This window comes from Seriola dumerili, unplaced genomic scaffold (assembly GCF_002260705.1).
Source record: "Seriola dumerili isolate Sdu_G_001 unplaced genomic scaffold, Sdu_1.0 BDQW01000056.1, whole genome shotgun sequence".
Taxonomy (NCBI): Eukaryota; Metazoa; Chordata; class Actinopteri; order Carangiformes; family Carangidae; genus Seriola; species Seriola dumerili.
The window spans coordinates 5146572-5163535 of NW_019174311.1; the positions used below are offsets into that span (position 1 = coordinate 5146572).

At 39.4% G+C, this 16964-nt stretch overlaps 1 protein-coding gene across 2 annotated transcripts; it reads right to left on the reverse strand.

The window, feature by feature from the left end:
• Nucleotides 1–1519: 1519 nt before the first annotated feature.
• Nucleotides 1520–16140, reverse strand: LOC111218919 (mitogen-activated protein kinase 14A). 2 transcript variants are annotated; one of them, XM_022741397.1, is made up of 12 exons: nt 15759–16140; nt 12854–12983; nt 12600–12658; nt 8729–8840; nt 6921–6950; nt 6554–6601; nt 6330–6444; nt 6108–6179; nt 4784–4863; nt 3268–3346; nt 2904–3077; nt 1520–2760 (listed from the first exon to the last, which is right to left on the reverse strand). In XM_022741397.1, the coding sequence occupies exons 1-12, from the start codon at nt 15875–15877 to the stop codon at nt 2696–2698; spliced, it is 1083 nt and encodes a 360-aa protein (XP_022597118.1). In that variant the 5' UTR covers nt 15878–16140; the 3' UTR covers nt 1520–2695. The 2 variants fall into 2 exon arrangements, with proteins under 2 accessions (XP_022597118.1, XP_022597117.1); XM_022741396.1 differs by lacking the exon at nt 4784–4863 and adding an exon at nt 5302–5381.
• Nucleotides 16141–16964: the final 824 nt, after the last annotated feature.

The following is a 16964-nucleotide window of genomic DNA, read 5'->3' on the forward strand; positions in this document are numbered from 1 at the left end:
CAGCCTGCTATATATAAATATGTTATGTAGTATTACTGGTAGGAGTGCTAACTCATTTTAACCTTTTTATTCACTTTTACTGCACGGCCGTGGCTACAGTATGTTGACTTCAATTATGTCAGAGAAGTAAAACTGGCAGGTGGCAGTAAAGTGTCTAATGATCTGCTAGATAGAAGTTTAGCTGCTCATATGACTTCAACTGAATAGTAAATGAAAAATCTTTGAGTTCTGGGCTGATGAATGGAAAAGAGAAAAAACCAGGTGAGGAAAAATATATTTTTGAAAGAAACAAAAAAAATGTAATTGTTTTTAACCTTCTTACCTTCTGAAGCCAAATTAAATCCTTTTGATGAACTTTTAAGCCCTGCAGATACCGCAAAGTATCTGTGCCCTGAGGGTCCATTTTTTATACTTACAAAGACAATAAATTGAGTATGTTTCACTAAGTTTGACATTAGCAGCGGTGTGCACAGAGGTGATCACCCAGAAAAACTTTGCATCCTCTGTTGACATTCTCCAGTCACCTGAGGAAGAGCTGCTGTTCTGTTTTTCCTCACATATCGCACTGTTGCACAAGCATCACAGTCATCAGATGTGCGCTGTCAAGCACAATTTCCAAGCCTATTTACTCATGTCACTGTAGTCACTGTTCCTATTGAAACACGAGCCAGTTGAGCATCTCTGTGACTGAAGCTCCTGCCATCCGTGCCCGGACAATGAACCCTCTTTTAAAAAGGCACTTAGATTTTTTCTCGTCATCTTGATACAAAATCTGAATCAACTGGATGCTCAACAGTTTTATACCTGCCACAGAACAGGATGGGATGTTAGTTGCTTAATTGTACCATGCAGTGCACCTGCGTGGAAACGTCTGCATTCTCCAGTCATTTATTCAGGTTTTTTCTTTTAATGTTACCCGTCTGTATGTGTCAAAACAATATACCTGTGATAAATTAATATCACCTGATACCATTACAGCTCCAGTCCACAAACCTGGGCAGGGTGCTACGGTGCAGAGCACAAACAGAATTATTGTTATCAATATCTTATGTAATGAAAACTGTAACTTTTGGCATTTGAATGTTAAATACCAATATTGTCAATTGCCAAACAAATATTGACGACAATTATTTACTATAAGAAAAAAGGACATTTGGGCGAACACAAAAATGCAGCGATGATTGCCCTCCACACAGTGTGCTCATGTCAGTCATGTTAGTGATTGACCAGACAATCTCTGGTTCTTTTTCTGTGTATTCTTCGTGTTGAGCACATATACAACACTTGCCATCATCGTGAGTGGATGAGAGGAAGTCAAAATATGCATAAAATTAGGTAACACATAATGAATTTTCAAAATACAAAAATGTGGAAGTCATTGTTCTCTTTGTAAAATCATCCACATTAATTAATTCATTAACACTTAAGTGAAAGCACTGAGTATTGGCCCTGTTGATAAAAATTCATTTTGAAAATAAGGATATAAAACACGCTATCGGGACAATTAACAAAACGTGGGTCTCTTAAAAATAAGTCTTTATTTTGTTAAACAAAGGACTGAAGATAGTAGTTACTCTGCTGGACCGAAAATAGTTTACGGGATCTTTCAATTGCTGTTTATAAATACCACCTCCACAAAGTATAAATACATCTATAATCCCTCTTTTACACATTTAAGCAGTATTTCTAAAGGTTTCAGCATGACACTTAAAATTCCTGTAAACCAACAACACTCGCAGACGCACACAAAATCTTTAACTGATGTACATGCTAAAAGTGATTGCTTCACAACATAACCACAATAAGATTTAAAAAATATGGCACAGATATTTACATATTTTTGAGCAGAGCATGTACCCATTCATTTTTTTTTTTTTTATATATATTTCGGTGCCTTGTTGAAAAGCACCGTCCTTAAACAGTAGAGGCTCAGATTTTTCTGTGTAGCCAAAATATGTATAAGAGTCTCACAGGGAACCTTAACTATCTAAATAAACATTAAACGTGAAATTCCGTTGGCGAACACTAAATTTCAGTGACTACACAGAGCAGGCACATTCTTAATTTGTCACCTATCTAAAAGCTTCTGTAAAATCTACTTCTGTCACAGATAGGAAACCCTTCAAAGTTATCTCTTTAAATACAGGAACAATCATGGCGATGACTGAATCAAAAATCATATTACAGATAAACGGGACCCAGTGCTATATGTGACTACGTGGCAGGGTGAGTGGTAGACTAGCGTATTCCTTTTCGACTGATAGATACAAAAGCTTATTCATAAGTTAGTCAATAGAAAATTTAAAACACAAAATAGCACAGCTATAGGTCCAGGTGTTTCAGCATCTCAGAGTCACAGTGATGAGTCATTAAAGTCTGAATTTAAAAAATATCTGAAGAATATAAAATTATTTCAGCTAATGGCAAGAAGTGACATTTCCCAGCATCGGACCATCAACATTAGTGGTTCATAACAGAGTAATGATAACTGCTCGAGCTTCTTCCCTTCCCTGCGCTGGTAATGATCTCCTCCCAAAGGCTAATCATGGAGAATGTTTTCTCAATTAATAAAGACTGACAACGGTTGATAGGCACTCTGATACAAGTGTCTGAGAGTTTGTTTAACACTAATGCGCATGTATGAGGTTGTTACAAATTTGTCGGACGCTGGGGTTGATGTGGGTCGCACGTCTCACTACTCCATGTCATCCTCATCGAAGAGGGGCGGCTCAAAACTACACACCTCCTCGTAGGTTAATCCTGCAACAAATGAGAAAATGTTGTGAAAGTCCTCCAGTGTCAACTGTACATTATTTCCCTTTACACATTTTACAGATTTCAGTCATGAATGGACTTTTATATATATATATATATATTTTTTTTTTTTTTAAAAGAGGACTTACGTTTCCACTCTTCAATCTCCAGCTCACGGCTCTCAAAGCTCTGGTCGTACGGCTCGGCCTCAGGCTCGTCGTCCGGGTCGTGGTACTGAGCGAAGTAGGGGTGAGCCAGAGCTTCGGCTGCTGTTATCCGCTTGTCTGTGTCCAGAACCAGCATTTTCTCCAAAAGGTCCACAGCTTAAAAACATACACAACTGAATCTCTAACAGAGTCTATGATTCATTAAAAATCAGTGTCCTGTGATGTAGAGTTGTTCTGATTTCAAGCCAATAATACTTACAAAGGAAAAGGAGAATTTCGCAATAAAACACTGATCGCAGTTAGCAGGAACTGCACCACCAGCAAAGCCTGTTTTTTCTGGAATTACCTTGTGGGTTTGCACCAATGAACACGTCAGCAAAGTTCCTCTTGGGCATGTGTGGCAAGGAGCTTATGTAGTTCCTGGCCTAAAAAAATACATACAGTACATCAAATGTCAGCTCTCACCAGCAGCAACATGTCGGACACATTCAGTTTTCATAATGCTCACATTCTTTCATGCCACTGAGACTGTTCAATGTAGCCACCTGCATCAATCATTACTGCTCAGTTAGGACATTTCTATCTACAGCTGTGACTGTACTGTATCCCACAAAGATAACATATGTTGGTGTCAAAGCTGAAGCCCTTTGCAGTATAATTATACTCATTGATTTAGTTTCTTCCTTTTCTTTTTTCTCTCATTTTTGTGTCCCTGTTTGTGTTTATAACTGTTGAATAACATGAAGTTTTTCTTTGGGGTTTCTGACAGTATGAAGTGAGACACAAGCTGTCAAAAACTCATTCACAGTTGCTGTCGATAGCTGTGTGTAGCTTGCAGCAAAAAGTGATTGACAGCGCTAATGTGTTGCCTAGCAACAGCAAGATGTCTTAGTGTGATCTAAATAGGAGCTGCAGGAGTGAAAACATTGTAGCGCGGCGCTCTTTTTAAGATGTCTGGTTTAAGCAGTTCAACAATGAAGTGTTTACACTGTAATTGTTATTTTTAATATCCAATTTACGTCAGGATTTTTCTTGAAACTGAAAGTACCCTCTAACTGAAAAAAATCCTAGCTGCTCTTGTGTCCTGTGAGGGCTCAACACTGACAAGGAAGACATTTATTTTACCATTCATAATTGTCCTGAGAAGTCACCTCAGTGTAAAAGAAAGGCTTGACAGTTATTCTGTCACATAGAGCAAACAAATAATGTCAATTACAAAATAACTATGTTGAAAGTTTCAAGAAATGTGCAACAGAAAGAGAAAAAAAACACAGAGCTGTTAGTAACTACTGTATCACCAACAGTAAGCCTAGCTATTGCGCAGTGTGCATGTTTAACTCTGAAAAGATATTTTTACACTACTACAGTGAAATGACAAACACAGAAACGCCTTTACCACACAAGTTCAGAGCTGCTTGTGGCAATCGTTACAATCACATGCAACAAGCGTGTGAGACACCACACAAAGACGATGATTTAACTGGAAAACCAAAACCTTTAACCCCCAAATAGTAGCCCTTTAGTGGCCGCACTGCTCCTTACACCCACTTGACCAAAGTAGTGGTCCTTTTATTCCTGTGCTGTTGTTAGTGTGGCCAGTAAATCACTGTTTGCTTTATTTCTTAAAGATAAGCTAAAAAAAAAAAGCAATATTATAGTGTGTATATATATATGTGTACATATGGATACATCTGTAACATTATCACAGCATTTTGGGGTAACACAACATAAATACAGGATACTGAGCCAAGAGCTGCGTAGCTTTAAAAACAAAGAGGGAGAGTGCGTTAGAGCAGGTCTGACTGTCCTCCCGCCCCGGACTGATGTCTGGTCTAAAGAAAGCAACTGTGGATCCTGCTCACCTCGTGGCTGGGCATCCTGCTTATTAGAGATGCTGGGGGCGTTCCTGTCAAACGCATTATCTGCTGAAGCTGGTTTATATCTATGAAGCTTGTGTCAAGGGGAGTATAGCGACAGAGCAGAGATGGTTAAGAAGCTGCTTCTCAACCTAACACTGTGTGGCTGAACTCTAGATGCACTACAATGTTATGCTGAAGAGCAAACTTCAAAGCTTTGAAGCACAACGTGTCACAAAAGTTAAGAGGAGGGATTGTCAGATTGAGAGGAAAGAAACAACACAGTACTTTGCATTGTAGTCAGTCAGTGAAAGCCAGCAATCAATCATCTGTGCCACAATAATCTCACAGCAAACACCATTTTATTCACTCAGTTAAAAAGAGGCAGGAAGTAGGTCTTAAACCCATGAGGAAAACATGCTGTCATTTAGAAAGCGGCTGTATCAAATCGTCGTTCGGCAGAGCGGAGGGTTTAGAGCAGAAAACCGGTTAGAGGAAAACCTTGCATAACTTTGTGAACTCACAGACTCTGAAGATATTTTCATCAAGAGCTCGGGCCCTGGTGTTCCGACGAGCAGCATGATTAGCTTCAACTGATCAATGTCTACAAGCACACGGTAAAGGAAGACCAGAGGCTGGACGGGGGAAAACTTGTAATCTGACCGCCCTGTGAAACTTTTATCACTTCAAAGCCATGTTTGATATCCAATTTTACTATATTTACTTTGTTTCACACAGAGAAGATCAGAGGAGGAATTTGAACCTGTGGAAAAAGAACAAATTTCATAATGACAGCATACAATAGGAAAAGAGTGAAGGAAGTGGACAGCCCAGTTGTACACCTACTTACAAGCACAGCCGTTAGTCTGAAAAGACTGGCAGGGGGAGAGAAAGATAAACAGTTTTAAGCACAGACACTGCAGATTGATAGGCCCATACAAACACTGGCAGTGGTGCAGGCAAAACGTGGACCCGAGCCAACCATGCATACTGACAGTGTAGGAAGAGTTGAAGCACGCCAGTAGAAACATTAGAGCAGAGGGTATGTGTCAAGCCAGAGGGAAGTGTGGAAACAGGTACTACGTGTGTTACATTTTTAATATAAAGCCGACGACTCAGGCAACGCGATGATGGAAAAGAAAAGCAGAAAAGCAGGTTTTAATAAGTGGACACAACAAATCAGCTTCTGCTACTGTGCCTGCAAAAAAACATCATATATCAGTACTTTCACACCAAAGTCAATGTGTATTAAACCTGTTTGATTTGTTATGCAAATGTCAGAATCTAGCCCCAGCTATCTCTCTCTCTCTCTCTCAAATGGAAAGGATACGGTCAGTACCAGGAAACAGAGTTCTTCCAGTGAGGAGTTCTGCCATTATACATCCCACTGACCAAATATCCACTGAAACACAGAGAAGCAGGACACAAATATTTGGATTAGCTTGACGAACAACTGTTCTGTCATGATGTATAGATGAAGAAAGACACAAGTGCAAATGAGCTTTTTAAACAATAAATCAGCTGATAATAGTTCACTGCAATGAGGCTCTACCTGTCATGTTGTAATGCATCCAGTTCAACATGATCTCTGGGGCTCGATACCAGCGGGTAGCCACATAACCGGTCATCTCATCATCAGTGTGCCGCGCCAAACCAAAGTCCAAAATCTGACAGCAGTTTACGTGCAAAAATAGCAGAGTTGTTTGCAAAATATACACATTTGTGGGCAAATTCAGGATAAACTGGTGTTTTAAATGAGAGCAGCAGTTCACTGACCTTCAGCTCACAGTCTTCATTCACTGCCAGGTTACTAGGTTTCAAATCCTGAAGGGAGGAAAGCCATAAATGTGAATTTGTGTAATTTAAATTTAGGCAATAAGAATAATTAAGGTTGCAAAGTACATCTGTAATCTTGTTCTGGAGAAATATTCATACTTTTCATGAATAAAAACAAATGCGCCCCTTCTTTATTAACATTACAATTGAAAAGTGCACATCATTAACACCATGTAAAGTCAAGGTCCTGTTTTTGACTTCCCTTCCCTTAAGTGTTTGCACAAGCCCAACTCTGCCAAGTGAAAGATGTCATAAACCCCGACAGACTCCCCGCACCCAATCACGGTAAAAGACAAAGTGCACTTACTCTATGAATGATGTCTGCTGAGTGGATATACTGGAGAGAGATGGAGGAGAACATGTGCATTAAACTACAGCATCAGTTTAAGTATTGATTAACCACTGCAAAAATGTCAGAGACGCTGCAGTACAGTGTAAAAATCATTCAGTCATCTAATGATCATTAGTAGGACAGCTTAAAAGAAGGGATCTAACTTCTGTGGAATAGCCTTATTCACTTTCCTGCTGAGAGTTAGATGATGAGAAGATGGATACCACTGTCATGTCTGTCCATTCAATGTGTGGAGCTACACGCAGAACACATTAGCTTAGCTTAGCATAAAGACTGGAAACAACGGGAAACAGGAAGCCTGACTCTGTCCAAAAGTAACAACATCTGCTTATTAACACTTCGAAAGCCCAGGAACAATATCTGTTTGTTTAATCTGTACAAAAAACCCCAAAGTGTAAAAAATGTTTCTTGGCCAGGCACAGTGACTTTCTGTGCTCTTGTTGTTATCAGTGTGACGTTGCCAGACAACCAGCAGAGACTTCAGGGTCCTGTTCTTGAAATGTGGCTTAGCTAATTCAGGCTAAAACAATGTTATCAGACTAAAATAATGCTGTTTATTCCACCCAAGCTAATTTTGTTCAACAGTTTGAGGCTTGATTTGTTGACCCAGGTTGATCTTAACGAACAGTGTGCTCTTATTTTGAAATAAAAGTGAAATGAGCTTAATATAATATGAGAAGAAACGCTGATGCCTAACAGTAGTTTTCGGTTATTGCAAGGTCCAAAGGTGACATTCAACAAGGTGAAATGTAAACAATATGATCACATGACTGGAGTAAAAAAATATTATTTCCATGTCTAAATATAATTTCAAGTAAAGTCAGACTAAAGATATATTGTAAATAAGTGCATGAACTGTCATTACATTTGAGTATTTTTGCTCTTTAGTCTGATGATGAACAAACTGTTGTGAACATGTGAACAGTTAAACTTAATGTCAGACTGTTTCTGCTGCAGAGGAGAGAAAGAAAAGAGGAGAGGAGTAGCTGATGTCTGATGAGTCAGTCTGACTGAAATGCTAATTTATAATGATGGAAATAATTAACTGTTATTGGCTAGTTGTTCTAATCAAAAACATCGAGGTTTAGTTTTTATTTCCAGATGTGGTCATAGAGTCTCCTCATGTTATTCTGAGCTGTAGTGCTGAAGAAGAGAGTAAAATCATCATCAGTGTCAGGAATCCTGTCGGATTAAGGAATATCTGTTTGATTAAAATGAAGCTATAATAGTTATCATATATTTATTTAGCCTGATAAACCCATTTTAGAAGCTTTGTTTTAAAACCAGAGTGGTCATTAGGAAAGACTCAAACAGGAAAACTATTCCGGTGCTTTTTTATATTTTATATCTACTGCTCGTTATAATTGATCACTCTTTTGTCCCTGTCAGGATCCTGTAGGAATGATGACTCGGTTTTTCCAGGTATCTGATTGGTCAGTAGTTTGGCTGTTGACAGGTTTTGATCTGATCCTCTGAAGTTAACCTGCACCAGAGTAGGTTAGGAGTTCAGCATCAGTTACCATGGTGATTTCCCGGGTAACAAGTGAACCATCGTCGTAGGACTGAAAAACCAGAGTTAAACCTGAAGTTACCTCAATAACCTGAAATCCTGCTTCGTAGTACAGACCTCAGGACTCTAGTCTTGATGATAAGATAAGCAGATATGAGAGTGGTATCAATCTTATATATTCTATTCTAATTCCCAGCAAGAAAACAAGTAAACATATCTTCCCGAATGTGAAACTATTCCTTAACAACCTTACCTTTAACCCTCGGAGGATCTGGTATATGAGGAACTGCACATGGTCATCTGTGAGCTTCTGACATTTCACTATGTTGTTGAGATCTGCCCCCATCAGGTGAGTCACAAGATACCTGCAAATCAGACAAGACAGTCGTCAGACACAAATATCACAAGGTGTATCAATGTTTTCCTGTGTCATAAAAAGGCAGTTGTATATAAATGGATACATTTGCACTGCCAACAAATTTTTCCAGAGTTGTTTGCAGGCTGAAACTAATTTCCCATATGGCTTTGTGAGCTTAAACCGGTTTAGCTGCTACTTCTTTTCAGTCTCACTTCTCTCCATAGGCACTGAAAGGCCAAGCCCTTCACAAATGGAATGTCATTTAACAGCACACCCAGATAAATGGGCTTAATGGGACCAGATCAGAGCATAATTCAAATCTAATCCCAGAGCTGTTTAAAATGCCCAAATAGCACTTGTGGAAGAAGGCAAGAGCAGGATGCTACTGCGGCAGTTTTGCAGCCAAAACACACAGAGCCATGTGCTGCTTCATCAGTCTGCTGCTCCACAAATACCAATTTCATGAATACTCTTCTATTCTCACACAGCACAGAGAGCAAGGCATTGAAACAGCACCTGGGGCCGTAGAACAGAAACTTCCTATCTAAAATTGTTAAGACAGAAAGAGTATAAGATAACATTTTTCCTATATTGGTATTACAGAAGCAAATCCTACCTAACTTTAAGAATCCTAACTTATTTTACCACGTCCAATCATATCTCAGGTCAGGAAATCCTAAATTATCAGTTCAGTTCAGTTATGAACTTTTATGTCTGTTACCTAGCAGCCGATGCTACTTTTCTCATCTTATCCCATCTTGCTGGGGCATTTCTGCAACCCATTACATTTATCCTTGAAACGTACATATAACAATGTAACAAAAAGAACAAGGGTCACTTAACTTCAAGTGTTGGTAACATCTTTAGAAAAATCCAAAGACGTTCTTTTGGGAAATTTACAACACTAACTCGGGCAATAAAAAAGATTGAGTGGGCTGAGATAGCAGACAGTCTCCGCTGTCTCCGGCATCCAACGGAGCATTTTGTCCCTCTCAATGAATGAATGTTCTGCCTGTTGACATTTAGTTGGTTGTGTAAAAGCAATAAAAGAGCAGCCAGTGAAGTTAGGATAGTTTAAGATTAAGAAGCTTGTGTAATACACTTTTCCTATCTTAAGTTAGGATAGGAACATTGACTTAAGCACCATTCATCTGTAATGGCCTTTTTTTCCCTAACCCACCACACATTTAAGATAGGGTCTGAAAGTGAGGACGTTTCTGTAATATGGCTCCTGGTAATCCTTGAGCTTGTTGTTAGCAGCACACACAGGGACACAGACACTCTACAAAGTTCACCCGCCTTGGAAAAAAGGGGATATAAATAGTGACCTCTGTTTTCCGCTCTCCTATAGAAACAGGAGCACGGCTGGAGCTGTGAGGAGCCTTACTGCAGCGTTGTGACTCGTCTGTATTTTTAGAGCCGAGGGGAAACCACACTAACAGCACCTGCATATCTGAGATTTTTCCTGGATATCACACTGCATGCAGAACATTTCCAATGTTCCAGCAGATGTGCAGATAAAGGGAGTCATATTTCCTTCTGGCAACCTGTGACTCAGCATTCATTTTACAGAATGAGTTTCTGCTTCCACAACCCAGGACTCCAGTCCACACACAGTCTACATGTGTGACCTTTTATTGCCTTCAGTCCACCATGACATTAGGCTAATGGGGGAGGAGGGTGGGGCATCTTGAGAGGACAACTTTCCATCTCAATAGCAAACTGAGTCAGTGCCACTAAAAGTGTGAGGGAAAAGTTCTTATGTTCCACTAGGGATACATTACCATTCTGCAAAACTGCTGCATAGTCAAAGGGCACTCCGCCAGTATTGCACTTCTGTGACACTGGTGAGGACAGCTTAGTTCAAAAAAAGAATCAAAACAGATGCAGCAGAACCAGAGTTATCATCTTTTTTTATTCCACACAGTCTTCTTCCTTATCAAAACCTGGCTCCTACATTACCCATAATGCAGCTAAACCACTGTCAGTCAGTGATTCGGATGTGTTACGCTAGTAGAGTTCGTGTAGCCTTGAGCCTCTTACCCTCAAGCATAGATGAGGGAATTTATCTGACTTCACACAGCTCCTTTTTTAACATGCAGTGGTTCTCTCTGAGTTTGACCTGCCTACTGATTCACAAAGATATCAATTCTTACTGCAGTTCAATTTTCATGTCAGATATGAAAAGGTCATGTAGACACGCTGCATGAGAGAGAACCTGTTCGAGCTCTCTGCATCAGCCCCACATGCTTTGCATTAAAATGCATGTATGGTGATCAGACTATGGACAGCTCCTGAAACAAAACCCATTGTGAGTGGTCTGGGAAGCCTGAGACCACAAATGTGGCGTAAGCATCGATGCAGACTTTTCCACAGTGTTTCATGGCAGAATGGGCCATCTTGCCTCTTGCCTAAAACAAACACCTCCTTTGCTAACATTAGAAATGTATATACTATTATGAAATCAAACTCTGGATGACTACCAGAGACTACAAGTAATACTTTGATTTCCATCACACATGTGCACATAAAATAACAATTTTTCATGCCATATATTCATGAGTGTGGATGTTGTTTAGTCTGTCATCTCCCAACTAAATCAATCATGAGACAACATACGTCAGGATCGGAGAGACTTGCCACCTGAGCAAAACACTTTCCTGAGGGGAAACCTGGATCCCTGAGCACACTCACAGACTTCCTAATAAACTTTGTGGTAGCATAGATAACATCCTTGCACAAGTGTATATAATTGATCTGCATATACCAAACTAAATGGGAAATGTCCTGAAATCCTTTTTTTCTAATTCAATTCAAGATGACACACCAAACACCTATTGTATGTTCTCCTCTGCAGTTATATGGCTGAGGTCAAATGTGCACCATCTTCATTTCAGCTTAGCATTCCTTGCAACTACATGTTCCCGGTTTCTGGTCTTGGGAGTCTACATATTCTATGAGTGTTTATGTGGGTTTCCACACAAACTTAGTGACATGCACATTAGCTATTTCAAATGATACTGCCAATGTTGTTGACTATGGCTTGAGATATGAAGTGGGTCCCTGAGTGCAGCACTGCCCACTGCTCCAAAATAGTTAGGATGAGTCAATCGTGCAGGAATAATTTTCCATATGGGAAAATATAAAGTATGAAAAAAAATGTGCAAGGAAACCAAATCTGTCTCCAAGTTCTCAGCTGAAAAACATTCTCATGTCGGGAGTCGACTGAAATATGTCACAATTTGATTGTGAGACAAATTTGTCCGTGTGCAGAGAAGAGGAAGAATCTGAAATTCCACAAACTACGGGGGAGGCAGGACACACGTTTGAGGAATGAGTCACTGTCTAGCTGTCCACTTCCCAATTCTAACAACTTTCAACATCAACAAATAATAACTACCTGTTTGCAGCAGCAGCAAATCAGTTATGTGTGTCACAAAGAACAGAAACCAGGAAACACAGGGAAGGAAGCTGGTGGTGAAAGAACTCTTGCAGCAGCCTGACAATGAATAACTAACAGAGTAGACGTGAAGTATGAAGTATTCCACTGTGTTCGGCCTGCTGGCCTGCTGGCCCGCCTCCAGGTGTTTCCCAGCCAGAGCTAGGACTGTCTGCTGCAGAGAAACTGAAGGCTGCAGTTTGTCGAACACTCTTGTTAAATTATGCACAAGTGTTGCTGAGGTGACACCCTGACCCAAAGCCAAAGAGCACAAAGAGGGAAACTTGGGATTAAGGAAGCTATTTTAAACAAGCACGGTCAACTTACACATCAGTGAATTCCTTCAGAGAAGTAGCCGGGGAAAAGACGTCTAGGAGGCCGATCACCTGCAAAAATATGGACAAATATACCATGTCAAGTTAACAACGACAGGCAGCAGCTGAAATCTGAAATCAATCTGCAGATTTTTTCTTTTTCTTTTACACCAACACATTGTGAGGGCATTGCACATCCAAACTCAAGCAGTTTTATTCATGTTTAGCACCAGACAAAATAAAAAGAAGTGAAAGAAATGGACTCACGTTTTCATGTTTCATGTGCTTAAGCAACCGCAACTCTCTGTATGTTCTCTTGGCATGAATGATGGACTGAAACGGCCGAGAGAGCTTCTTCACAGCGACCTTCAAACCACTCTTCATATCATATGCAGAACTGTTAAAAAATTAAAATTAATTTTTTTTTAAAAAAAGCTTAAAACCCATCAGTAATAAACAACTTTCTTGTAATCATTCTCAATACTCTCACACAATTGAAACTGACAACCATGTACTCAACATTATAAACTAGAAATGAACTGGTCATTTTTCGGCACATGAGAAAAAATGTTTCATATGGCTCAAAATGGGCTGAGTTTGCTCTCAACACAAAATTAGGTGCAGTAAGAGCTGCTGAAGGCTGAGGAAAAAGGGCGACATCAGCAGAAAACGTCATCTCTCAGCAGACTGGGAGCAGCCCTGCCTGCAATCTGTCCTGCACTCTAAAGACTGTCTGTCTCTAACTCAAACCTAACACCTACTACTGCTCAGCTCACCCAATGATAGTCGTTACCAGTGGAAAGCCCCCTGTGACTGCTAGTGGGACTTAGAGACCAGAGGCCCATTGTGATTGGGGATGTCATTGAGTTCTTCAAGGCAAACTCTACAACATTTTCCATCCATATCAGCCTTTTTTTGTTTTGTTAATACAAATGAGCTATTAAAACATGCAAGATGTGTAGGAATGACAATTTCACAACAACCAAATAACAGATGGATTGTCAAATGGATTATCCAAAAAAAAAAAAAAGACAAAAGATGTGTAACTGGCTGCTCAACCTCAAAAATATAAGTCATTTATCAAAGTAGAAAAAGGATCTTCCTTTATGCATCAGCAATTATATTGAAATAAAGTATGAAGCTGCACAGAAATTGGCTGCTTTGATGGTGGTCCACCCTTTTGTACTTTAATAACTAAATATGGATAATATTGTGGCTCAGTAGGTGGAACAGGCCGTCCATTAATCCAGTGTTAACAGTTCAGTCCCTGGCTCCTCCTGTCCACATGTCGATGACAATGAATGGACCCCATATTGCTCCTGGTGGTGAGGCCTTGCATGGTAGCTTGCTGCCATTAGTGTGCAAGTGTGAATAAGAGATGAATTATGGATAATTGTGACATATAAATGCAGTCCATTCACCAATAATGCTGTTTTATATGAATTAGGGCAGAGTCTACCATGTAAACACAGACAATCTAAGACAGTGTGCCGTTTGAAAAAACAAAACAAAAAAACAATCACTCTGGTGAGCAGCCAGTAATCTGACCAGCAACAGATTATCGTATTGCCCAGCAACAGCACAGCTGTCCGCTTCCATCTGCAAAACAAACATCTGCCCACTAAATCAAATGTACCGCTGACAACGTTATGTCCTAGATAGTATCAGCACAACCTATTTAGGCAACACACCAAAGCAAAGAGTCTATCCTGTCAAAGCTTACCCTCTTGCCACTGAGCAGCATTAAGGAAATCCACCTAAAAAACCAAGGTTCTCTAATAAGAGGCAGCAACTAACAGGCATGACCTCCACTGTAAATGCAAACGCCTGTGCTGCATATTTGTTTACCATTACTGGAAATATTCAGTAGAGCTCCCTAAAAGATGAGTGGCTATCAAAATGCTTAATTAAGACATGTTATTGATAATTTGATGAGACGACCCATCATATGGATTTCCTGGTCTTACTGGCTGTATTACAATTGAGATATACACGTTTACAGTGACGATTTCCATTACTCAATAATGTGTCCAATATCTTTTTTTTTTCTTTTACAATTAATAGGTTTAACATTTGGTCTATAAAATATCAGAAAAGAACATCAGTTTTCACAACATCCTGACATTTAAGAGACTAAAACCAGTAATTTTTTTCTCCTCCAATTACTGAGACTAGGGCGGAAAGGATTAGTCCATTCATCAATTAGTTGACTGACAGTTGAATAATAATAATAATTGGCAACTATCTTAAATATTGATTCATCAGTTCAATGATTTTTTAAATAAAAAATGTCAAATATTCTCTTGTTCCTCTGCTATATATAATATTTTTAACCAGAATGTCTTTGGGTTTTGAACTGTCTGTTGGTCTGTTTGTGTGTGAGGGCAAAACCATTTTGGACATTTAATAGGCTAACAATAAAATCGTAAAAATAATCTGCAGATGAATCATGATGAAAATGATTATTAGTTGCATTTATATGAAAGCAGAACTAGTAGAAATTTTGTCACATCCAGAGCTGAAAAGATAAGATGATTAATCAACAGAAAAATAATCTGCAACCTTTTGAAAAAGCATCAGTCACTGTTCAAACAGAAGATGGTGAACAAAAGTCAAATATTCGCAGATTTTAGCCTCTCAACATTGCGGATTTGCTGCATCTTTTGTAAAGTTAATATTTGGGATTTTTCGAAGGGTTTATTCGGCAGATTAAGATTTAAATTTATTGTTAACAGCCCCACTCACATCATCAGTATCGAGGTAGCAAGCATGGACCACATAATGATAATGTAATTTACCTGTGCAGCCACAAAGTAGAAGTACTGAGTCAGTTTTGTGATTGTAGCAAACCCACTGATCAGATAAAGACTCACATACTTTGTCAGCAGTTAAACGTTGTTGTAAATGAGCAGTTTCCTGTAGTGTGTCTTATGTAAATGCAAAATTAAGTTAGAGAGGTTAACAACAGGTGGACAATATGCCATAGATAACAAGTCCACAGGTTTTCTTGTTGAAAGACACATCGTGGCTCCACCTTGCTAGCCAACAACCAGGACGAGCTAACCTAACTTTAGCATCTGCAGGCAAGGCCTCGTCTAAATGAATGGAGGTTAAGTTAGGTGACCAGGCTTCTACCCCACGTACACAAACTTAAAGGAAAAAAGTGACTTACCACACGGATCCGTAGGCGCCAGAGCCCACCGGGGACAGGTTTTGGTACCGCTCCGGCACTTCCCATATCGTTTTGTTGACCTCCTGTCGATAAAACACTGGTCTCTCTTTCTGCGACATTCCTGCAGAACGAACTGCCGACCACCGACTGCACTTTCTGCGCTCACAGAGGTGGGTCCCTCGAGCCTGAGCCCAACTTTCCCCAAGTTACGAAAATAGGGGCTAAATGAAATGTTTCTCGCTGTCAGAGAACTTTATATTCTCTAGAGTTGCGGGATTGCCTTCTCGCTAAATACTGCAGAATCACCGTCTGCTGCGTGCACGTTTTTAGACCTTCACGTCGTTCGTTCCTCTCTCTGCTTTTCGCTTTCAGACACCTCCGAGATTTCACCCCGCTTGCAACACGGCGGAAAGTATCGCGAGAAAACAAATATTGGCACAGCCGAACGGACGAGACGACAGAAACTGAAAACCCTGCTGCTTTCAAGTGCTACTGGAAAAAATAAGAAACGAAACACCTCCTTAACACAATAGTCAAAAAAGTCATAAAAATCATGAACTTACACTCAGTGGTGGACAGTAAACAAAAACATTTACTCAAGTACTGTACTTAAATATACATTTATAGATTAATTATTATTATATTATTATAATTATAATCCTATACCATATAATATACTTTACTTGATTATTTCCATTTTATGCTACTTTATACTTCCACTACTATGTGGAGATAAATATTGTACTTTTTACTCCACTACATTAACACTCAGTAATCAAGATATTAGGTACACTAGCTGATGCAGTGTAATACTACAGTCCTGCAATAAATCCTACTTTCATGAAGGCTATAATGTTGAGTTTTCACTGAAACTGTTTCACAGAAGTGTTAATTCAACTGTGATAATTTTGGAGGATGTAGTTTGTGGTGCTGTTGAACTGTATTGCATTACACAGAAAGGTGTTTCTGTTAGTCTACCCTTATTGATATAAACGGGGTGCACAAAATAACAGAAAAACCTATTCCTATAGTGCACATACACACACACACACACACACACACACTATTCTGCTAAATGAGTGTAATTATTTGTAATTATTCACATCTTTTAGTAAAAGCAATGTAAACATACTCCTTTACAAGTAAAAGTTCAGTGTTCAAACTCTTGACTTATGTAAAAGTACAAATTTAGTATCAGCAATTAAT